Genomic DNA, 24,505 nt, shown 5'->3' with positions numbered 1-24,505 from the left:
CAGCCTTCTGCAACAAGAGGACTTTATAGGGAAGACATGCCTGCTATTGCTGAGGAGATCCGTAGTGCCATCACCCATCCTTATTCTAGATGGAAGCCAAAGAGTGGACAACCGAATGTGCCAGAAAAGTTGGAGAGAGTGGATCTTACTCCAGAGGCTATGTTCTGGCACACATTCATTAACTCTGCTATCATTGCATCTACTAATTTGAGTGATGAAAATGTTGAGCGAACTGTTTTGTTATACACCCTTATGAGTGAAGAAAATCTCAACATTGGTGTTGTTCTATCTGACAGGATAGTGTATATCATCACTCAAAAGAAAGCAGAAATCCACTTAGCTCACAGTTCTTTGATTATGCATCTATGTTTACAGAATGAAGTGGAGATTCATGATGATGAGCCCCGTGATGTGAAGATCCAGTCGGAGATGACTCAGTCAAACTTTGAAATAATGAAGGACGATTCCAGCCGCACTGCCATCTGGAAGGCAGCCTGTGCAGCAGGTGGAGCACCTGCAGCACCACCACCTGCACCAGAGCATGAGGATGAGCTCGTAGCTGCGCAGTCTCCAGATTTCCTTCTTCTCCAGACTCTGGACCGTCGGACACATGAGATACTGATAGAGCAGCAGTATATCAGGACCATGATGGAGAGAATATGCAGTGATCGCGGGATTGATACTGCGAGTTTCAGACCACCGTTTCCACCTTACCCACCTCCAGCAGAGGCCACACCGCAGGCAGTTCCAGATGACGTTGCTGATGATGATGTTGATGATGCTGATATGGAGGATTGCTGATGATTATGCATTTGTTCACATGTCACCCACTTCACCATCATATACATTTTAACAGTTTCTTTTGCTGTTTTTGAGTATTTTGGTGGATATTATGGTTGTACTATTTCCTTTATTGCAGTACTCTTTGATGTTTTATCTGTTTTGCTGTTTAACAAGTGTGTGTGTGTGTGTGTTCCACCTGGCAGAATTAGCTTCTTCGACTAGTATAGTTTGTTGCTGGGGACAACAATATTCTAAATCTGGGAATTGGGTTGCATACTGTTATATGCGAGACCTGCTAACTGCGGAACACAACAGAAAGGAAACAGAAATTCTATCTGGAAAAAGGGAGATACTTCAACTTTTGCTGTTATTTAAAATTTTCAAATTTCTTATTCATTAAAAAAAATAAAAAATATTGAATTCCTGTACAAGCAATCTCAGGTTTGACAAGCTGGCTTAGTCTTATTGTGAACTGAATCATTAAGAGCATGATATCTGTGAAGCATTCATGTGTTTTATATAATCTGAGAATGATGCCTGCTTGTTTGTATAACTGTTCTTTGGTAAAATTTTCTGAAATAATTCTTGATGTGAATTCTGGAAATTAGATTCTAGTTTGAATTACAGCTGTGAGGATTGAGCCTAAACATAATTAATTATTCAGAGAGGCCTCACTGTAGTAGTTTTTCTTGAACTTGATTTGTTTCTCTGGCTTGCATGCATGACTGATATGATAAGGGCATTTATTCTTGTTAGCTTAGAGCCAAATAGCCTACCTAGAAGATTATCCATTGTTAAACCCCTTTGAGCCCGAGACCAATTGTTCAAACACCTATTGAATGTTGCTTAACTATGTTCCAGTTACACACCTTGAGAGAGATTGAAATGCTAATTACAAAAACAAAAATCAAGGTCCTTTTCAGAGAAGAAAAAGTTAAGTAAGAGAAAAAGAGGAATGGTCTGAGAAGTTAAAATATAGCTCAGAAGAGAAAAGAAAACAAAAAGAAGAAAGGTAGTGAAAAAGGGAAAAGAATCCCAAAGATGTCAAAATGACAGAATTGAAGAGTTGAGAAGGAATGAATGTAAAAAAAATCTTAGGATTTCAGTCTCTCCAAATTAATCAGCCTCTAACCAAAAGATTCTTACCCCCAAACCAGGCCAAGTTACAACCTATCAAAGACCTTTTGATCAGTCTATGCATGGCAAATGGGTTCTTCACTTTTAAGAACTTGAGAATATATTCAAGATCATAGAATTGCTGCTACATTGATGGAATGAGTGCAGAAACCTCAGATACTGAGTGATGAGAATGTATTTATCTAGTGAGGAATATTCAAGCTAGGATCTAAGATCTTGATACAACTGAAGAGCATTATTGTGAATTTTATACCAGGCAGTTATACATGCATAGCAGTTTGATTTCTTGAGATGTTTATGTTCATGTGTTTCTTCACAGAGTTAATCTTGCTCTTCTCTTTAATCCATTACATTGCTGAGGACAACAACGTTCAAATTTGGGAATTATTTGATGTGCCTTCAGCACATGGGTAAATTCAAGCCAAAAAGAGAAAGATTATGGGTTAATTCTCAGTAAAAAGGCAATGTTCAATGTTGCTTTGCTTAAATTCCAATTTCAGAATTGTTCGACTGATTTTATGCTTAACTTGTAGGAAAAGCAAACAAATCTGGAGCAAAATGAGGATTTGCCAAAGTAAAGACCCACACTCACAGCGTGGATGTCACGCTGGTAGCGTGAAGAACCAGAGGCTTCCACGCCCACAGCGTGGATTCCACGCTGATAGCGTGAAAAATTATCCTTCTTCCCACGCCCACAGCGTGGATAGCAAGCTGACAGCGTGGGAATCCAGAGGCAACCACGCCCACAGCGTGGATCTGACGCTGAGAGCGTCAGCATGCGAGACTGCAATTCTGTTTTGTCTAAAGGGGTAAATTTGGAAGACCTAAAAGAGTATTATAAAAAGGAGGCTCAGCACAGAATTAGGTATCTAGACCGAAGGAGACCGTCGTGCTGAAGGAGAAGAGCTTCGGAGAAGAATTCTTGATCATCTTGATTCTTTCATCTCTCATTCTTTCATCCCATTGAATATTGAATATTGATTTATTAGCCATGAATATGGTTGGCTAAGTTTTTCTTTATTGTAGTTAGGGTCACAAACCTTATGTGAACCCTTATTACGAAGGATTGGTTTATTTTCTCCCGTTTATATAAATTTCTTTATCATTACTCTGTGCGTAATTCCTATTTTCTTTATTAGAGTTGATCACTCTAATAGTTGATAATAGTCTGAGGGTTAGAACCCTAGATAGGAATATTGGGGTTCTAATCTTGAAAGGGGGTAAGATAACGATTAGTATGCATGCTAGGAATAAATGTATGTTAATTGCGGATGTTTTAATTATCGTATTCATTGCTTAATTCTCATGAGGGGTTACTAAGGGATTAGGATTCCAACTGAGGTTAAAGGGTTAAATTACCAAGGGATTGGAATTTAACTAATTATTTTAGATGATATTTGTCTGAGTTTTTATATAAATAAGTGTTTTTAAATCAATCCAAAGTAATAAGCGGGATCATATGGTGAGTGTTTCCTAGCTACAATACTCTTCTCATATTTACAAATCTCTTCTCATTGTTGTTTACAATCTCATTCTTCATCACAAAAAAATCACAAAAACAAGTCTTTATTTTTAGTCCTCCTATTCACACCAATTGACAATATTTGTCAAAACCATTTGAACTCATCCATTTTTTAAAGGAATACTAATTAATAAAAGATCACAATCCCTGTGGAGACGAACATTATTTACCACTTTATTGCTTGTGCGATCGGTATACTTGCCGGGAAGCATCACTCAGCTGAGTATTAGGTGTCTAGAACCTTGTTTCAATTGTATTTATCTCAATGCCCAATTTTGTTGAGAAGGGCAACAATTTATGGCCGACCTAATTTTAGGCAGTTGCTCTCACCATCCTGGTTTATCTATCCCGGCTTCAACTATTGAAATCGATGACTCAAGTTCTTCCACTACTAATTCGTTTAATTCTGGTACGTATTCTCTCTGCTACGTGCTGCTTCTTACTTTTTAATCCTCCCTCTTTGCTGTTCTAGGTATTTATGGAGTCCCCTTCTGCAGAGTTACACGTGGAAACTGCATCCTCTAGCCAGGGTCAAGAGGTCGAGGTCAATCCGGCAGAAAAAGGTTCTGCCTCTGTTGGCGCCGATCTTCGATAGCTATACCCTCGGGTTACGGAGGAAGTTCTAAGCTTTAGATCTGAGATGTCTACCGAGGATGTATCTGGGCTTCCAATTGGCAACCCGGTTGGGTTTAACGCATTCACCCCTGCTGAGGATGAACCCGTTTGCTCAAGATGGAATCCTGAAGAATCGCCCTCTTTCTTTTTCTACCGAGATCTCGTAACAAAGATCGGGATTTGGTTCCCCTTATCTCCCTTTCAAATACAACTGTTGAACCACCTTCTTCTTTCTCGAACTCAGATTCATCCAAATGGTTGGGCCTATATCGTCGCATTTGAGCAGTTGTGTGCATCTTTGTCTTTACATGCACTGTTCCTCTCTTTCTCTATTTTTTTAGCATATATACCCCCCGCACGAGTTCGGAGCCGCCTGAGCTGAAAGGCTGGACTAGCATTCGAGGTCGGGCTAGCAACCCTTCGAGAAAATTGTTCTCCGTGTACAGCGAATCTTTCAAGGACTTTAAAGCCTTTTACTTCAAGGTGGTGGCCGAGGTCAGCGAGAAGCCGTGGTTTGTTGGTGCTGAAAAGGAAGGAGTATTTCCCCTCTATTGGTCTCGAGAGCATCACCTCCGCAAGTCAGCCGACTTCAAGTTGAGGCTGTCAAAGGAGGAAAAAGCCCATGCCAATGCCGTATTGGCCCACGTCCGTTCCCAAGGCCATTTGAGTGCGGCCTCCTTAGTGGCTAGATCACACTCGACGGCCGCAGTAATAGCTAGACGAGTCCCCAACTCGGATTAGAATAGTATGCTCATGCTTTATTTTATTTATTCATGATATTTATTTGCTTCCAATATTCTCCTTTCACTGCTGTAATGTCGATTTTGCTTTGTAGGTTCCAACATGAATTTGCAAATGGAGGAGGATGATCTGGGCTACATTTTATCTCTGAGGGGTCCGAGCACTGGTCCAGATCTGCCACCTTCAAAAAGACCAAGGACTATCAGCCCTTCGATTGCTACTACTTCGGCACATGTTTTCAACCCTGGCGATCTAATACTGGACCTTACCAGTGATCATGAGAATCCTGAGCCAAATGATAATCCTTCCTCACCAACTTCTGGTGGTAGAAGTAATACTTGCGCTGTGGTTTCCATGCCCCAGGGTACACCAGCTCCCGCAACCCTCCTAGCTGGACTTCGGAGGGGGGCGTTATGGGAAGCAGGCGTCTCCTCCGAGCTTCGGGGTGTTGTCCGTCCTCCACTTGCTTTTTCTGGTTCTGGGATCATATCCCGCGCCGAGATGGAGGAGCTTCAGAAGGCCGAGGTATACACCTTCAAGGCGGCATCGTTGCTGAAGCCGTATTCCCTGCTTCTAGACCAGCATGCGGACGTCATTACCGAACTGGATGCTCTTCGGGTGGACTATCAGAAGGTAACTGAAGAAAATAAGAGTTTGACCAGCACAACTGCCAAGTTACAAACTTCTTTGGAGCAATCACAAGCAGATTTAAAATCCATTTGTGACTCATTCAATCTGACATCTGACAAAGACAACATTATTAACTATATCAAGGACCAAACAATCGCAGTTGTAGAGGGGGAATCTAAGGTGACCGCGTTGACTGCGGAGAATGCCAAATTGAGATCCGACCTGGAGAACCTTCAAGCGGCTTATGACTTCAATAAAGCCGCCATGGAAAAAGCAGTTGGTGGTGCTTTTAGGAACGCCGTCAACCAAATGCGGTTTTTCAACCCGGAGGTGACCTTTAATACGAATCAACTGGATTGCTTTGGTTATATCCGGGGTGGTACTTTCGTTCCTCCTCCTGCTGTTGGTCAGAACCAGCCGACGTCTGCTCCTGCCAATGTGGAGGTGAACCTGGGTATGGAAGCTGCAGGCCAACAATTTGAAGCCGAGGTGCGAGAGATGCTCTGTGGCGATGCTTCATAATGAAGAACCGGAATGCCGGTTTATTGTGTAATTTTTTGGCTTTTCATTGAATATTTTGAAAGTACTCTATTTTGTGATGCTGCGTTATTCGAACCTTTGCTGATCTACTCTTCTGATATATCCGTCGTTTAGAGACCATTGCTGCTCCCTTTAGGAATTTTTTTTCTAGAAACTAAGGGTGTCCGCTTACTTTCTAATAAGTTATATCCCGGCTAGCACTCACTTCTTTGCTCATTTTGGCAAAGCAGGTGCTAATACGTCGGATTTAAGTTTCGGTTGCAACACACTATCCATTGCCATTAGGAAGGAAGGTTAAATCATCGAGTTGTTTACCGGACTAGAACTCAATCTTCCCTTAGGCGAGATGGTTCAAATACCTCGGTTTTAATGCCGGGCTAGAACTCAATCTTGCCCTTTGGGCAAGATGGTTCAAATACCTCGGGTTTAATGTCGGGCTAGAACTCAATCTTTCCCCTTGGACAAGATGGTTCGAATACCTCAGGTTTAATGCCGGGCTAGAACTCAATCTTGCCCTTTGGGCAAGATGGTTCGAATACCTCGGGTTAGAAGACGAAAATATTCCTTTGGGGAAATGCTTGATTTTTATTCCATTTATTCATAACTGAAAATTGTAACTACAAGAGGAAAACGATATGGAAACGTCAGATCTATCTTTCTTTTCAACTAAAGTATTTTTTCAGTTTATCTGCATTCCATGTTGTTTTCACACTTCCCCCTTGCAGAGTTTCTAACATATAAGCTCCTCTTGATAGCTTTTCTTTGACTCTGAATGGTCCTTCCCATTTTGGGGCTAACTTTCCCTCAGCCGCGTTTCTCCCTCCCACGTCTGCTCTTCGTAGGACTAAGTCTCTGACTGCAAATGATCTAGGCTTCACCTTCCTATTAAAACGGGTAGCGACAAGCTGTTTTGCCGAGAAGTTTTTGCAGTGTGCTATAACTCGATCTTCATCTATCAAATCTAGCTCCACCGCTAACTTCTTATTATTCTCTTCTTCAGCTTGAGATAAGGCTTGGACCCTTCACCATGAAGGTTCTCCCAATTCCACAGGGATCATGGCCTCGCATCCATAGGTTAATCTAAATGGACTTTCTCCAGTAGACATTTGCATCGTGGTTCTGTATCCCCAGAGGACATACCACAATTCTTCGACCGACTTCCCTTTAGCAGATTGGTCTATCCTCTTTCTCAACCCTTCTATGATGACTTGATTTGCTGCTTCTGCCTGCCCATTAGTCTGAGGATGCTCTACAGATGCAAACTGGTGCCTGATGTGGAGGTTTGCCATCAATTCCTGGAAGGCTTTACTCGTGAACTGGGTCCCGTTGTCAGTAACTACCTCGGCTGGAATTCCAAACCTGCAAATCAAGTTTCGCTCAAAGAAACGTTGAACCCGAGCTGAGTTAATCATTGCAACTAGTTCTGCTTCTATCCACTTAGTGAAGTAATCAACGGCCCCTATCAGCCACCTCAACTGCCCTTCAGTTGCTGCCAACGGACCCAGAAGGTCCATTCCCCATTTAAAGAATGGCCATGGTGCCGTGATTAAACTTAACTCTTTTGGGGGTGCTAGTAGATTTCTTCCGTGTCTCTGGCATTGATCACATTTTAGCACATGCTCTCTCGCGTCATTACTCATGGATGGCCAAAAATATCCGGCTCTAATCGCTTTCCGGGCTAAAGCCTTACCCCCAATATGCTGGCTGTTGATTCCTTCATGGATTTCTGCCAGGACATATTTGGCCTCATCCATACTCAGGCACTTCAGCAGGGGCGAAAAGATCCCTTTCTTGTAAAGCTGCCCTTCCATCATGGTATATGATGCTACATCCTTAATTAATTCCCTAGCTTCCTCTATAGCGATGGGCAACATTCCTTTTTCCAAGTAATCGATGATAAGGCAACGCCAGTCATCTTTTTCTGATATCTGCATAACACATGTGGGTTCCGAGATACTTTGTTCAACTACTGTCCTGTAATTTCCCCATCCCTTGGTGCTCGCCAACTTAGATAATATGTCTGCCATGCTGTTTTCATTTCTTAGGATATAGCTGACCTCTACCTTCTCAAACTCTGCAATTAACTGCCTCACAGAATCTAGATACTTAGTCAACAATGGTCCTATGGCTTGATAGCTCCCTTCAATTTGGGAGGTAAGCAATTGAGAGTCATTTTACACCTGCAGCTTCCGAGCTCTGAGCTCCTTAGCCTGGTGCAAGCCGGCTATGAAAGCCTCGTATTCTGCCTGGTTGTTTGATGTTTCAAAATACATTTGCATAGAGTACTCTACCGATATTCCTTCTGGATTTTCTATGATGACCTCGACCCCACTACCTTTGAGGTTAGAAGACCCATCCACATATACCTTCCATGTGTCTGGGCTGCTTGAAGCTTCCATTTGGATTGAAGTAAGCTCCCTAATAAAATCTGCCAATGCTTGGGACTTGATTTCTTTACGGCTTTCAAACATTATATCAAACTCTGGTAGCTCGAAAGCCCAAGCCATCATTCTTCCTGCTAAATTAGGCTTGTGAAGGATTTGCCGAATTGGCAGATCCGACCTAACCACGACTTGGTGTCCCTGAAAATATGCTCTGAGCCTTCTAGCCGAGATTAACAAGGCAAATGCAACCTTTTCTAACTTTTGTTACCTGAGTTTCGCGCCCTGCAAGAGACGGCTCACAAAGTAGATCGGTTGTTGTCCTTCTTCATTTTCTTGAACTAAGACCGAACTAACAGCTACATCTCCCACAGAGAGGTATATTATTAATACCTCCCCCTCTCTTGGTCTGGTCAACACTGGTGGTGAAGCCAGTTGCTTCTTAATTTCCTGGAATGCGGCCTCACAATCCGAATTCCATCCATATTGTACCTCATTCCGAGGTAACTTGAAGAAAGGTAGTGCCGTTTTTGCAGATCGAGGTAGAAATCTAGTGAGGGAGGCCAACCTTCTTGTCAATTGCTGTATTTCTTTCTTGTTTGTCGAGGCCTTCATCTCCAGCACTGCTCGACATTTATCCGGGTTAGCTTCGATGCCTCTATGAGTCAAGATAAACCCTAGAAATTTTCCTGCAAGGACGCCGAAAGCACATTTGGCCGGGTTCAATCAGATGTTGTATCGTCTAAGTTTTTTAAAGGTCTGCTCCAGATCTTCAATGTGTACTGCCAAATTGGTCGACTTGAAAATCATGTCATCTATGTACACCTCAACGTTCTTTCCTAGTTGGTCTGCGAACACCTGATTCATCATTCTTTGGTAGGTGGCCCCTGAGTTTTTCAATCCAAAAGGCATTACATTGTAACAGTAGTTCGCCTTTTCTGCGATGAAGGCAGTTTTTTCCTGGTCTTCTAGGTGTAGCGGCATTTGATTATACCCCGAATAGGCATCCATGAAGGATATCATTTGGAAACCGGATGAGCTATCAACCAGTTGATCTATGTTGGGCATAGGGTATGCATCCTTAGGGCATACTTTATTTAGATCTGTGTAATCTGTGCACACCCTCTATTTTCCATTTGGCTTCTTAACCATTACTACGTTGGACAATCAGGTTGTGTATTGTATTTCCCTGATGAACCTTGCTTCCAGCAATTTCTTCACATGATCCTCCAATACCTACCGATGCTAAGGACTGAGCTATCTTTTCTTCTGCGCTACTGGCTTAGACCCTGGGTATACTGCAAGCTTATGACAGCAAAAGGCAGGGTCTACGCCAAGAATTTCTGAAGATTTCCAAGCAAAAACGTACTTATTCTTCCTTAGGCATTTGGTAAGTTGAACCTTTTCCTCTTCAGTCAACCCTTTACCTATCTTTGCAACTTGCTCCTCCTCCCCAATGATTATTTCTTCCAACTCGCCATCGAGTTCCGGCCTCGGCATCTGAGTATCATTCCTCATGTCCAATTCTACTATGTTGACCGGTGTCTTTTTCTCTCTGCTTGGGCCATCCTGTCTGCAACCAGTTTTCATCTCGGCTGAAGGTTTAGGGTCACTTTCGACTGCCCTGAACGACTTAAAATAACAATCCCGAGACTCTTTTTGGTCCCCTGCAATGGTGATGACCGTGTTTTGCTTACCAATCATCTTAAGTTTTTGATGTTTGGTAGAAACCAGCATATCCCACTCGTGGATCGTTGGTCTTCCCAAAATCACATTGTACTCTGAAAGGAAGTCGGCTACAATGAACCTTACTCTTTCTGACTTGTATGCCTCCTTGGTTCCCAGATTCAGTCTCAGATCTATATATCCTTTGGGGATGGTGTTACGGCCATTGAATGCGATCAAAGCCGTATTGCAGGGTTTCAAATCTTCTTCATCCAGATTCATTTTCCGAAAAGCCTGCCATAGGATTATGTCGGCACAACTGCCGTTGTCCATAAATATCTTTTTCACTTTACAGTTGACTAGTGTGCTTGTTATAACTAACCCATCAACACGTCCTGGCATGACATCCTCCAGCTCTTTCTTGGGGAAATACAGTATTGGTGGTTCTTTTTTGGCCTCTTTAAACTTGGGCCGCTCTCGTATTGAGAGCACCTCCCTCAAGTATTTCCTCCTAGCATTCATGGTATCACCTCCTCCTCGGAAAGCCCCGCTAATCACATTACATTCGAACTCAGGTTCTACGAACTCGTCGTCTTCTCTGGTCGGCTTCTTGCCCCGGCTTTCTTCCTTGTGCCTTTTTTCTCGCGGTGGGCTCATTGGTCGACCTCCTCTTTTCTTCCTATTGTTCTTCCATCCTTGAGTCCTTATGAGATATTGACGCAGCTTTTCGTCTTTGACATATTTTTCAATCGCGTCTCTTAGGTCCCAACATTCATCAGTAGTGTGGCCGGGTCCATCGTGAAATGCACAGTACCGCGATTGGTCCAACCCGACCGGATTGAGTAATGGCCGAGATCTATCTACCCTTTTCATCTCTGTGGATGCTACTTCCCTCCAGATTTGTGATCTGGACGAATTTAAAGGCACATACCTGTCAAATCTCCCATTCGCTGAAGTTTTATCATCTTGCCTTTTACATCGATAATCGTTTTGCTTCCTGCTGCCAAGCTTTTCTGCTTGGCCGGGGTGCTGCCTTTGATCCATGTTCTCAATTTCCATCTGTTCGAGCTCTAGATATTTCTTCGATCGCGCTGTGAACTCTACTAGAGTCCGGACTGGGTCTTTGTAGACGGACTTAGCCAACAGAGAAGAGCCGTGTAACCCTGCGATTACTAAATGTAGATGAACATTTTCTAACCACCCAGGAACCTGCAAAGCCGCCATTTTAAAACGGTCCAAGTACTTTTGAAAGGTTTTCCCAGGTTGTTGTCTTATTTTTCCCAGTGCAAATTCTGACTTCGGCTGTTTTTTGCTAGTGGCAAAATTCAGCAAGAACCTCCCTCCAAACTTCTCAAAAGATCTGATGGATCCCGCTGGTAAAGATGAAAACCATGTTTGAGCAGCTCCAGTCAGTGTAGTCGCAAACAGCCGGGTTATCAAAGGTTCTTCTATTCCCTTGATGTACATTGACGTATCAAAGGCATCCAAGTGCACCTGGGGATCCTGCGTTCCATCTCATTTGAGGAGTTCTGATAAATTTAGATTTTCTGGGAAGGGTGCATCCACAATCTCGTCCACAAAGGGGCTATTGTTGTATTGCCCTCTGAGATACTTCCTCCTGTAGATCCCAGATACGTCATCAGGGTTTCTGAATGGGTTTCTGAACTGGGAACTCTCTCTGCCTTTCTGTACTTCTTCCTTCACCTCGGCCTTCCTCGTGTCGAGGTTCTTCATTACGAGCCAAGCCAGGAACGTTCCTTTGAGGTCGGCTCTCAACACGTTCGGTATTTCTCACTTGAGGCCGGGTTCTATCATTGTTCTCTTAGGGATTCGTGATCCTCAAGTCATTCATGACCCGGGTTATAACTTGTTCCAGATTCAGGTTAGAGACTCGCCCTACTCTAGTCTCCAACTCTCGCATCTGCCCAGCACCTTCCTCCTTTTCAAGATCGTGCCTTCTTTCCATCTCTTCCATTCTCCGAAGGACCGCAGCAACAGCCAGATCCGTCACCCGCGGATCACCAATTGCACCATTTGGAAGCTGCATCGCGTCTGCGACTTGGTCCTCCACCGGTTGTAAACCCTACACATATGGGGCATTCAGATTGACGACTGGGGTTGATGCCGAATCGGAATGCACGTCACTAACATGCACCTCATTAGTGTCTATTTGATGATTCAAAGGATCCTTCCTGATTGGTGGAACAGGCTGATGCTTGGAATTCGATCTTGAAGGCTGTCGATATCCACTCCTGGTTGTCCTTGCCATCTCAATCAACTGCCTTTAATCACGTAGTAGTAGTGGGAAAAGTCTTCGTTTCCCACAGATAGCGCCAATGTTCTGCCTGAGGAAGAGGTGTCCGACCGTAGGTCGGATGATTGATCTTGGATCTAGTGCTTTCTCTCTAGATACCTATAAACTAGGTATCTTGGGGACAGCGAATCACTACACACTATATGATGGCCTTAGCCAAAGGGTGTGTGTGTGTGCACTGTCGTGATTGCATAAAATAGGGTTAGAGAGATCAGTCATACCTGTGGTCTTTAGCTCCTATTTATAGAGCTTACCTTTGGGCTTGTGCTGTTTGGGCTTTTCGCAGGCATGGGCCTTTCCCAGGTCCATAATAGAGTTTTCAACAAAAAATAAATACATAAAATCATGCTAAATTGAAACTTTAACCTAATTAAATTATTTTTAGTCTCACGTAGATTTTTAGTCTCTAGTGGAATTACAAGTTTGACCCTAGCATTGTGTTGGCTTTTCATTTTTGTGCCTCTATATATTTGTTTTCACGGCTTCCTTTCTCATTTCCTCCCATTTCAACTTTGAGAGACTATTTTCAAAGTTTCTTTGTGCATGTTTATAGACTTTCTTTACTTACTTCTTATTCTCCTTATAAAGAACCACTTCAACCCAGAATCTTAAAGTTTTTGGGTTGAAGTGATTTTTTAAATGATATCAGAGTTTTAGTGACCATAAGTTCATGAGTTCGATCCTCATTGCCCCCACTTTTGAGTGGAATTAAAATAAGTACAAGGTAAAACCAAAAATATTGGGCTTGTGCAATATCCACACTTCAAGCTCAAAGTGCTCTTGTGTGAAAGAGTGTGTTGAAGAATAATATAAGCCATTAAAAAGACTATCACCTAACACCTTAAGGATTACCTTGAACTTTTTGTAACTTGAGAGATGAATCCATAGTGGTTTTGCAAGCTTGACTGCAAGGAGGCCAGCATCAAATATCAATTCTAAAGCATATTTTCGTTGGATAATGAGAAGCACAGATTTGGAACGAGCCACTTCTAATCCTAAGAAAAAGCGTAAGGATCCCAGGTCCTTGATTTTGAATTGAGAGTCAAGATGTTGTTTAACTTGATTGATTTCTTCAAGGCAATTCCCAGTAACTACTATATAGCAAAAGGGTACACACAACTTGAAGGGTTGATTATCTTGAAACTTTCTCTCCGGTGGTCAAAATAACTACAGTTCGGGTTCTTCTTGCAATTGCCACTGCACAAGGTTGGTTCATGGAACAATTGGATGTCAATAATGCATTTTTCATAGAGATTTACATGAAGAAGTGTGTATGACCCTTCCACCTAGAGCTAACAGTCCCAAACCGAATCAAGTTTGTCTTTTAATAAAGTCCCTCTATGGTTTAAAACATGCCAGTGGTCAATGAAATGCAATTTTTTATATTTATTTTTATCTAACGCATTCCTTTATGTATGATTCGGTAATATGAATTATGAAAAAATGATACAAGGAACACTTTTTACCGGAGTAAAGTCTGTCTTGTGCCAAAAAAAAAATATCATGTAAAGAATCACTTCAACTCAAAATCTTAAGGTGTTGGTTTATATTATTCTTTAACACTATAGTCTCGTACTTTCACTCATACCCTGATTCTTTTTTGTAATACTGAGGATCCGTTAGGCATAATTAATCTTTTTTTTGGGGGGATATAAGCATAATTAATCTTTACGCATCCTTTACATACATAATGTGATAAATAATACAATATTCTTCTCTATTTTTAGTGTTAAATAAAAGTACTTTCGGGTAAGGGTGTGCAAAATAATCAAAAAACTGAACCGAATCATGAACCGAACCGAATCGCCCTTAAAATAAAAGATTTTTAAAAATCAGTTCATGAACCGAACCGGTTTTTAGAACCAGTTTAAGAACTAAACCATTTTGAAACGAACCGAACCAAATCATTTTCAAACCGAACCAAATTAATTTTTATAACTTTATTTTTTAAATTTTAATTTTTTTTTTCAAAAAGAGGGTCGACCCGAACCGGTTCCGAGCCGAACTGAACCGTTTCCAACCGAACCGAATCACTTCCGAACCACTTCCGAATCGAACCAGTTTTGAACCGAACCGAACCACTTCTGAACCGAACCATTTAAATCAATCCAGTTCGGTTTTTCAAAAAATCCGATTCGGTTCGACCCATGCCTATGATGCACGGACATAGACACGGGACACGGGACACGACACGACACTTCGACACGTTAATTCTAAAAAATGCTAAATTTGGACATGTTGGGACAAGTTTTGATATTAAATAATATTTTTAATATATATAATATAATTTACATTTAATACATATAGCAACTCATAATAAATAACTCATATACTAATCAAATATTCAAATTTGATAATATAAATATTAAGAAAAAATAATAGAACATCCAGTGTAGAAAATATTAAGAAAAGGCTTAAAGGGTTATGAACTTTGATCTTTCTGAATAGGTCAAGGTAATGAAGAAATTCATGCACATGAGCACCACTGCATACGGCCATAGAAAGTGATGGTATATGGTTCCTAAGACACTGGCAGAAAGTGTTCCAATCTCGCCTCTTTTAGTTCTCATAACGGCTTGGTGTGTTGTTGTTCGCTGAAGATGAAGATGAGGTTGTGGTGAGATCGGTGGTTGGGGATGATACAACAAGGATCTCATTATCGTAGTTGCTACTGTTGTTTGCTAATTCAGAAATCAAATCCATTGGGGAATATTGAAGATCTGAAGCTTCTTCTTTAAACCCTTGTTGTTGCTTTAGAATATTTGCGTTGGATCTTGAGAATGGTGAGATTAATTTGTGCTGATGATGATATTTGTAAAAAATAATAGAACATCCCACGACGACGAAAGAAGAGAAAGACCAGACGACCAGTAGCCTCCAGCGCAAGAGAGGATCAGAGGATAGGGTTTCAGATTTTTGATTTTTATTAAATATTTTTGATTTTTTTAATTGTAATTTTATTTCTTTTTTACAAAAAAAAAAATGCAAAACGTGTCCCAAAACGTGTCCACATACGTTGACTGTGTGTCGGATTCGGTCAAACTTGCGTGTCCCACTAGTCAACGTGTCCCAAAAAGTCAACCGCGTGTCCGAACATGTCCTAACGTGTCCGTGTCCGACACGTGTCGGACACACATTTTTTCCAAAAAAACACGTGTCCGTGTTTCACAGACCCACGCACATCCTTACTTTCTGGCGCATCTAGAAAATATATGAATGTTTATTGAGCATCCAATGATGCCTAATAAATGCCCTCACAATTTGTAACCTGTGTTTGTCACACATAACATATGCAGTGCAACAATCTGAAATCCCTCAAGCAATTTGGATGGGTGTCTATTGGTTCATTGAATGGGTTCCTATACACTTTTTCACCAAATGGTACTTTTAAGAAATTCTCAAGAAGAAATATAGAGAACTCTGTGATTCAAATTAGTCCATTTCTTTAACATATTGATGATTACACCATTGTTTCAGCAATTAGACCAAAAGTTGCACTAGTCACTGGATTGGTTACCGAGTGGATCTATCTATTAGTCCGGTAGGATATCATGTTGCAAAATTTTCCATTCCTTTTTCGCAACTCTTTGCTTTGGACAAAATTTGCAATGTTTCAGACTATCTAATTTCTCAGTGGTTGATTGAATTAGGTCAATTTTCAAATTTGAAAGCAATGAAAACTTAGGTTCTGATATGCAATTTTAATACTGGCAATACAAAATTATAAATATGCTTCTTTTTGATACCTACTTTTTTTTTCAGGGTCAAGAATACCGTTTTAACGGTGGCCGGAAATCGAACCAAGCCTACGAGAGTGAATAATATTATCACTTACCATTAAGTTATCTTCAATTATTGGACAAAATGCACCTTATAATACATTTAATAATTTAATATAAATTTAAGACAAAATATTCCACTTTTAACACCTATGGAAGTGAGTGATATTAGCATGTCACCATTTACTATTAGGCTACTCTCAATATTCGTCAAAATGCATCTTATAATTATATAATATACATAATTTGATATAAATTTAATTAAACCGATTGAGGCAATGATCACCGATTGAATCAATGATCCAATATCTCAATCGAGTTGATGAACTAGCCGAGTTTTAATAAACTCTTCCTCGGAGATAAGCAGTTTTTAACAACTACCACCAATGCTACTAAACTAATATATATAGTTGCATCTTTATTATTAATCTTTAATATTTGATCAGAATTCGCCATCATTTTCATTCTCGCATGTGCACTTTTCCTAGGACTCTAGTTATGCCTACTTTCTTTTTTGATTCTAGCCAACTGGCTAAAAGTGTTAGGAAATTGTTTTCGAAAATATCAACATGGAAAATTTTATTTTAAATGTACTAAGTGGTCATATCTACCAATAGGCCAAGTCTAAGAACTTTGACTAATAACTCCTAATTGTAGCATGCAGCTGATTTGCAGATCATTAATTATTTTCCATAATAGAAAGTATTCTCAAGAGGACTATCATTTTGCGAATGATTAAACAAAGAAAGATACTGAACATGATGAAACCCAAAAGGTTTGGTTAATTCTTCAATACATGGGGAATTCTATTGGAACCAAACTCACTTCATAAGGTATTTTTATTTATTTATTTATTTATTTATTTTTTGTTTCTTCCACAATCCACACCTCATTACTACATACCAGATTTAGCAATCTCAGAAGAAAAATAATCATTCATCTTAGCTTTACATCTTAAAGTATGAGCATATCAAATCACAATGTTACCGGAAATATACTTTATAAACATTGTTGCTCAAAGAAAATCAAACCAAGCTGAATCTTCCAAAAATTTAGCTCAAATCCTTAACATTGTAGATATCTAGGGCTGAAACTTTTCACAAAGCTTAAGGCGTCTTAATAAACTATTGGGGTTAAATAAAAGTTGCTCAAAGAAAATCAAATAAAGCTTAATCCTCCAAAAGGATGATTTCATACTAAAAATTTAGCTCAATTCATTAATACTGAAGCTGTATAGTTCACAAAACGTAAAGTGTAATCAAGTAATGGAGGATTGACTGCCTCTGAGAGAATTTCAGAAAAATGAGATGTGAGCCTTCAAAAGTTGATTTCCTGCAAAATACCGTATTTTCCTAATATTTTAAAATTAACCTAAATCCCTTTGAATCCTTTCCCCATTATGAATAAAGCAGTATATAATGTGCAAAGCTAAGGTGATTTGGCTTTAACTGAGGGTTTTTTTTGTTTTTAAATTAATGAACTTTTATCCCCTCATATTATGAGACATGATATAACAGTTTAATGAACACCTGCATAGCAATCAAAGTAGATTAGGAAGATGAAGTACCATAATGCTTTTTCCCCTTTATGATATTAAAGAAAACAAGTTATTCTGCAAGGTATTATTTTATGGGATTGATTAGTCTCATTTAATAGAAGATATTTTATCTTCTATCACAGACACAACAAAGCATGGGCCCCAGCCATTTATTAAAAAAAAAAACAATGCACCCAAATCGATGTATCAGCTGGAAAGAAAACTTCTCTTCAGTGACATAAGACTATCTTTTCCCTTATTTTATTGTCTACTTTTGGAATTTCAATAATCTCTAGTGTGCTGAATGTTATTCTAACCAAGATGTAACTCATAATATCTACTTTAGTAGTTCTTGCTGTATTGTATATATAATTTTTCATCACTTCATAGATCAGAGACCTACAATGGGATGCTCTCAAGCAAGGATCGAGCATGTCAGTTATATATACAGGTGATAGTCAACTCTGTATATTAACAAGAGACCGTGTCAATCTTTTAACAATTGAATATATCTTTCGTGTTATACATAAAAAACTGACATACACCATACACAAGACTCCCCAATTTCTAAGGATAGAGGTGAGCTGAAAATTCTACTATACATCCTGAACAAAAAAGAAGCTTCAAGATGCATATTAATTTGTACAAGTTACACAACACAACATACACACACATAAGGTAAAAAAAAATGAAAATTAGAATCAGAAAAGTCAAGATCACAATCACAAAGGACTTTGTATAGTAGGGAACCTCTCTAAATTGGGACAGCTAACAATGTGCAATAGCTGCGTGGATCCGCAAACTAAAATTCCTCTGCACACGCTCTCCAACTGTGGTAAATCTATCAACTTCAATCTGGTTAACCTGAGGAGTGTAATGCTGTAACCATCATCATCTCCCGAGTTACTCACAGCAAATATCTCCTTCATGGAAGCACAACCATTTACTGTTATGGTCACCAGGTTATGAAGTTGTGCCACTAACCCAGGTGTCAACAACTTCTCTATCCCATTGCAGTGCCAGATTCTAAAATGCTTGAGATGAGAGAACACGCCACTCGGAAGCAAAGATTGTGTTACATTAGCAGCAACATCTTCCTTACAGATGGCAGTTAAATTTTCCAAATCATTAAGAACCAAAGATTCGAGGTTTTGGATATTAGTGCACGAGGAACAAGAACCAGATAAGCAAAACAAGCTCTTCAGTTCTGTGCAACTAGTAATATCAATTTTCCTCAAAGAAGAAGAATCGATGAGTGACAGAGAATTACATAAGCATGTCCATTGATTATTGTCATATATAAACAGTTCCAGAAGGTCTATTGGCAGCAAAAGGGGGCCAGCATCGCAATCTCGAACACATTGAACTATTCTATTACTTGGAACAAGATGAAAATCAGGGCCCAAAACTAGATTTGCCCACCAATCATCTGCAATATCATGTTCTCCCAAATGGAGATGACAAGTTTTGGGCCCAAAACCGGAGTCTAAGATTTTTTGCACATAAGTTTTGTATTCCTTTAAGTCCTGAAACCAGCCTCCAAAACATTCTAGCTTACTCATCCCTTGTATATCTTCCCCAGTTAGTGTAGCCAAAGGACAACGGAGGAGATTGAGGTATTGCATATTGATCAGACCGGGTAGCACAGACCCTGGTACCAACTCCAAATACTCGTTCCCGGATAGATCAAGCCATTTCAAGTTGATTAGCTTTTCCAAGCCTTGTGGAACTTGGTCAATTGAACAACATGAAATGTCCAATCTCGACAATGCTTGTAGCTCTCCCAATGGAGGCACATATTCCAACTCTGAACATTCATGGAGCACTAAAGAAATAAGGGACCTCAAGTTAGACAGCGAATTTGGCAAATATCTTAAGCTATAATTATAAGATAGATCGAGCACGGATAGAGCATTCATGTTCATGAAAAAGCACTCCGGAATATGATTGAGCCAACCACGACTTAAAATCAAGGTGGACAAACGTGGACAACAAGGTGATGTGCCCTCTGGGATTTCTTCTATCTTGTTATCAATCAAAGAAACAACCTCCAACTCAGACGTCCATTCCTGCATGTGAGGTGTCTTACTCAATCCTTCACCATATTTTACCAAGTACTTGTGATTCTCTTTAAGGATATGAAAGGCCATGTCCCTCACCAGACTATGCAGGTCATCACTATCCTCTATCAACAAAGAATGATCTTTCAGTTTATCCAATATGGTATGACCCTCATCAAATATTTCGTCCAGTCTACTCATTCCATTTATCAGTCCACCATCAACAAGCTTCATAATTAACTCGGAAGAACTTACAGTTTCGGTATGTAATGCAAGATATAAGAAACAGATTTGCATGTTCTTTCCTGTTAAATTATCATAGCTGAGTTTTAATACCTTGAAGACCTCTTCTTCCATTTCTTCCCCCATTGCCAAGTTTTGAAGTTTATTTAATGCATGTCTCCATCGATCAATTTCATTTTCCCCTTTCATGATTCTAGCCATCACACTGATTCCAAGTGGTAAACCTCTGCATTTTGCTGCAACACATCTTGCAATCTTTTCTACTTCAGGGGGAAGTGTTGCGGGGGTTCCATGGCGTCCAAGTTTTAACAAAAATAACTCCCAAGCTTCATCATCAAAGAGAGGGTACATTCTTATTATATTATTTGATGGGCAATCCATCTGTTGACACACATGTTTCAAACGACTTGTCAGAATTAATTTGATGCCATTCATTCTAAGAGGAATTCCCACCTTCTGTAGATCAATATATTTCCAAACATCGTCCAAAATAAGTACTGATTTTTCTTTTGTCTCCAACTCCAATGACAGATTTGCTGCTCTGGTTCTTTCATCATCTCCACTAAGCTTCACACCTGTTTTTTCTGCGATGTCATGTTGCAATTTTAAAATGCTAAAATCATGGGAAAGAGTGACCCAAAAGACATCATTGAAAGTTCCATTCCTTTTTATTTCCTTCTCCATGTGAGTTACTAGAGAAGTTTTTCCAACTCCTCCCATCCCATGTATGCCAATGATGAAGACTTGGTCATCCTCAAGAAGTTTCCACATCTCCTTAATATTGCTCTCAAAAAATCCACCAACCATTTCATTTGACAACACAAGAGGCTTCTGTTTCTTATGCTTTCGCACTTCTTCAGTCAATTGCTCTATGTCCAATCCGTAGGCTCTTTTTTTCAAGTCTTGTGATTTATTCAACCAAATATCGACTTGTCTCTTGGGCTTTTTGCCCCGGGACTCAAGCCATTGTAATTGTCCTTTAATGTCGTCTTCCTCACGTGTTAGATCAAAAACTAATTCATTGAAGTGATTAATCCCACTTTCCAAAACACTGTTAGTAATATTGCTGCTTCCGTTCACAGCTGGTGCCAAACCTGTTCCACATAAATGTTGAACTGTTTAGTGTGGAGCTTAGGTCTGTTATATAAGGTGATGTATCTCAATATAATAATTCTTGGATGCAGTGGTATGAGCCAAACCTCTATGCAAGAATTACCATGAGTATCTCAAGTGAAGGCTAAGAGAGGGGATGGTGAAAGGGCACAATAGAATTCGGAAAAATAACATGTCATAATGATGAGTGAAAAATGTCTCTTCGATGAATAAAGATGAGTATTTATAGCTGAGAAAATATTTTCGCCAAAAACTTGTTGCGAACTCAGCAAGCGCACCGGTCGTACAAGTAATACAGTGTATGAGTAAGAGTATCGTCATCCCCACGAGTATCAGATTTCAACCAATAATTCCCTATTTACGCTTAAGTTGGACAATTGATAAAGAGAATTGAATGAAAGCTAAACTAAATAACAAGGAAAGTAATGAGCGAGTAACTTGACAATCAAGAAACGCAATTAGGGCTTCGATTTCCCCCGATCTCCCCTTTATGTTATGAATTAAAACCCTTAACTAAATGTCCTTTTCATATCGCCAATCGATTCTCCCAAGTTAATTAAGATGCAACGAGTAACAACAATTTGCCCAACTGGCTCCATTGTTGTGCGTGAGGCCAAGCACACCTCCACAATGTGTATGAGGTAAGCTGGTGCAAGAAGTGGGAAATCCTCTACTTTGAGGGTCTAAAAGTCTCACTTTAGGAAGCCCCTTAAATGAACCTTGAACGGCCGGCCTATTGAACAGGGCTAGTAAGATCCAGAACAAGTGTAAAATAAAAGCCAGAATTCTCATTTCGAAATGTTAAGAATGTTACCTACCTTGTAATGGATTGGATGCATTTGCAACGTCTTGTGGATTAGTTGAACTGGAAGCAATATTGTTGTGAGCTCCTTCATTATCACGATCAACAGGGCATACAGCAATGCCATGACCTGGTATCTGATCTACATGCGCTTTAATTCTTGAAACACCTGATCCCTTATACTTATGTCCACATCGATTGCACTTCCACATACCATTTCTTTCTTTAGTAACTTGATTCCAGTAGTGTGTATCCGTCATCAGCCTAGCCATGATTAATATATTTCCTACACACAGAAGATCATCAGGTTTAAATACTTTTGTACATAGTACAACATATGTGCCTCTCTAGATATATTTTTTAATTAATTTGTAAAAAAAAGAAAAAGAAAAAAAAGAATACCTCAAACATTTTTTTAATCAAATCTTAAGGTTAAAACTATGGAGCTTACAAATACTTGTGTTTGCTAGCATCTTCCTAAGAGTTTAGAGTCAAGTGAAGTAAAACAACTGATGTTTAGAGTCTTTAGACTAATATTAAATACCGTCCAAGAAATGAAGGTTTTTATTTTTTTGCTATACTTTTTTAACAAAATAATTAAATGAGAGATAAAGCGATAAGAGTGATTAAGCTGAAGAGATAATTCCTATGAAAGCTTTAAGGGAAAAAAAAAAACAACAAAAACAAAGAGAGAAAAAGAGAGATTTCAAAATCAATGCATAGCACAAGGAAAACAACTCACATGTGCAACCCTGAATCATTCCACAAAATATGAAACATACTTTCATCTCTCACGATCTTCAAACACAACCAGAAGTCCAAAAAATTTCTTAACACAGTTTTCTCGTAATTGGTAAAATTAAGTTATAAAGCCACATATAAAAAAAGGACTTGAGCCCTTGATACCATAGTTTGCATATGGTATATAACAACTCGCGACGATGATTAAGCATACTGGCAACATTCATTTAAAAAAAATAAAATAAAAAATTCAAACAACAATCTTAGAGATTCAGTTTCAAGAATAATAATCTAGATAAGCAAACTTCAAAGATTTAAAACATAGCAATAATCACTACCAACAAAGCTAAAAGCCTTCAAATAAAACAACCAAATCGCAAATCACATAACATTATTAAAAGTCCGAAACTTTTCCTAATCAATTTTCTTATTGCTTCAAACCACAGTTTAACTAACCATTCCCAGCACCAATTTAAGCCATAACCTTGATTTTCAAGCTACTCAGTATACAATGATTATCAAATTAATGCAAAATCAAATAAATACATAAAAAATAAAATAAGTAAAAGAAAATCTCAGGAATGGCAATTAGTAGTGTCAATCATGAAACAGATATAATTAAAAAACAGGAGAAGCGAAAAGGGGAAGAAAAAAAAATCATTAACGAATAAGACTTTTGGAGATAGTTGTAAAAGCAAGAGTTCTCTCTGAATACCTCGGCTTAATTTTCTTGTCTCTAAATTAATTAAGAGACACAGATCGAAGAGGAGAGATTTTCTCTCAGAGTTTATAGAATTTTCAGTGATTTTTTCTTCACTCACAATCAGAACTCCTCTCAACTCAAGTGCTATACATGAAGAGAGGTGGAGTCGTGCTTTACAGGCTGTCCCCCTAACGTTCTTACTACTTATTACAAGACTTTCACGTTAAGACCCGTTTGGATTTTTTTCCTTCTTCAAAAAAGCTGTCTTTTTTTAAGAAAATAAAAGCAGTTTTCGTTTTTAGTTCGTTTGGATATCTGTTTTAAAAAAAAAGGAGAAGTCACAAAAAAAGTCAAAAAACTTACTTTTCTCGGTAGCTAAAATCTTTAACTTCTCAAAAAAAACAGAAGTCAAAAGTTAAATTTTTTTTCAAAAACTAAATATTTTTATAAAATTATAAATAACTTTAACTTTTGTAAAAAGTACTTTTAAAATAAGAAAGTATTAAAAGTTACTTTTAGAAAAAGTTAAACCAAACGACCTCTAACTTGTTGACCGACTTAAAAACATTTAATATTTATATAAAAAATTTTATGTTAAAAATTACTTTAAAGCTTAAATTAGAATAAATTGTTTGATAAAATAATTTTTATATATTTATTTTAATTAAAATTTTCATAAAAATAAAAAATAAAGAATAAAATTTATAAATATTAATTAATATAAAAACATAACCAAAACCTAAATATAAAAACTCAAAAAAAATTAAATACATCTTAAAGTTAGTGGAGTTTTTAATTTTTTTTATCTATTATAAAAAAATTTATAATAAAATTATAAACATATATTTAATTAAACTTAGGATATAAAAAGAAGAGAAGGCGACAAATATACCGAAAGAGAGTTTGTTAACAAGCTGGCAAAAAGTCTTGCATTTATTTATTTGCAAAAGAGAATTCGATGAGTAAAAATCCTATATTGTCCATAGTAGAATGGGAATTGATGTGAGAAAATTTAGTCGTTCAAATAGAAATCAAAGGTTATTATTTTATTGGGGTTTGATTTTCTCATGTTAAATGAGAATTCAATTCTTATGTTGTAGAGATAAAAAATATGTGGGACCAGGCGTTAGAAAAAATAATATGTAAGACCCATGTCAGTACGGAAATCGAAGGGTGTGTAGAAAAATTTAAATTCTCAT

The 24,505-nt window shown here is 38.7% G+C and overlaps 2 protein-coding genes across 2 annotated transcripts; both read right to left on the bottom strand.

The window, feature by feature from the left end:
* Positions 1-9,606: 9,606 nt before the first annotated feature.
* Positions 9,607-11,481, bottom strand: LOC133310537 (uncharacterized). The gene has a single exon (XM_061511473.1). It carries the CDS (start codon positions 11,479-11,481, stop codon positions 9,607-9,609), a length of 1,875 nt encoding a protein of 624 aa, XP_061367457.1.
* Positions 11,482-18,151: 6,670 nt separating this feature from the next.
* Positions 18,152-23,437, bottom strand: LOC133310538 (probable disease resistance protein At4g27220). The gene is made up of 3 exons (XM_061511474.1): positions 23,319-23,437; positions 21,879-22,148; positions 18,152-21,041 (listed from the first exon to the last, which is right to left on the bottom strand). Exons 2-3 carry the CDS (start codon positions 22,132-22,134, stop codon positions 18,367-18,369), a joined length of 2,931 nt encoding a protein of 976 aa, XP_061367458.1. The 5' UTR covers positions 22,135-22,148; positions 23,319-23,437; the 3' UTR covers positions 18,152-18,366.
* Positions 23,438-24,505: the final 1,068 nt, after the last annotated feature.

The sequence above is a fragment of the Gastrolobium bilobum genome, unplaced genomic scaffold, assembly GCF_033153095.1.
Source record: "Gastrolobium bilobum isolate Gb01-03AN ecotype WA unplaced genomic scaffold, APGP_CSIRO_Gbil_v1 utg105663, whole genome shotgun sequence".
Lineage (NCBI taxonomy): Eukaryota > Viridiplantae > Streptophyta > Magnoliopsida > Fabales > Fabaceae > Gastrolobium > Gastrolobium bilobum.
Note: the sequence above shows the minus strand (reverse complement) of the source record. Positions and strands in the feature narration are given on the sequence as shown.

Excerpts from the sequence above, each read along its gene's own strand:
- LOC133310537 (XM_061511473.1), bottom strand. The coding sequence starts at position 11,481 with ATGTACATCAAGGGAATAGAAGAACCTTTGATAACCCGGCTGTTTGCG.
- LOC133310538 (XM_061511474.1), bottom strand. The coding sequence starts at position 22,134 with ATGGCTAGGCTGATGACGGATACACACTACTGGAATCAAGTTACTAAA. Across the intron at positions 21,042-21,878 it reads TGCATCCAATCCATTACAAG|GTTTGGCACCAGCTGTGAAC; the intron begins GTAGGTAACATT and ends TATGTGGAACAG.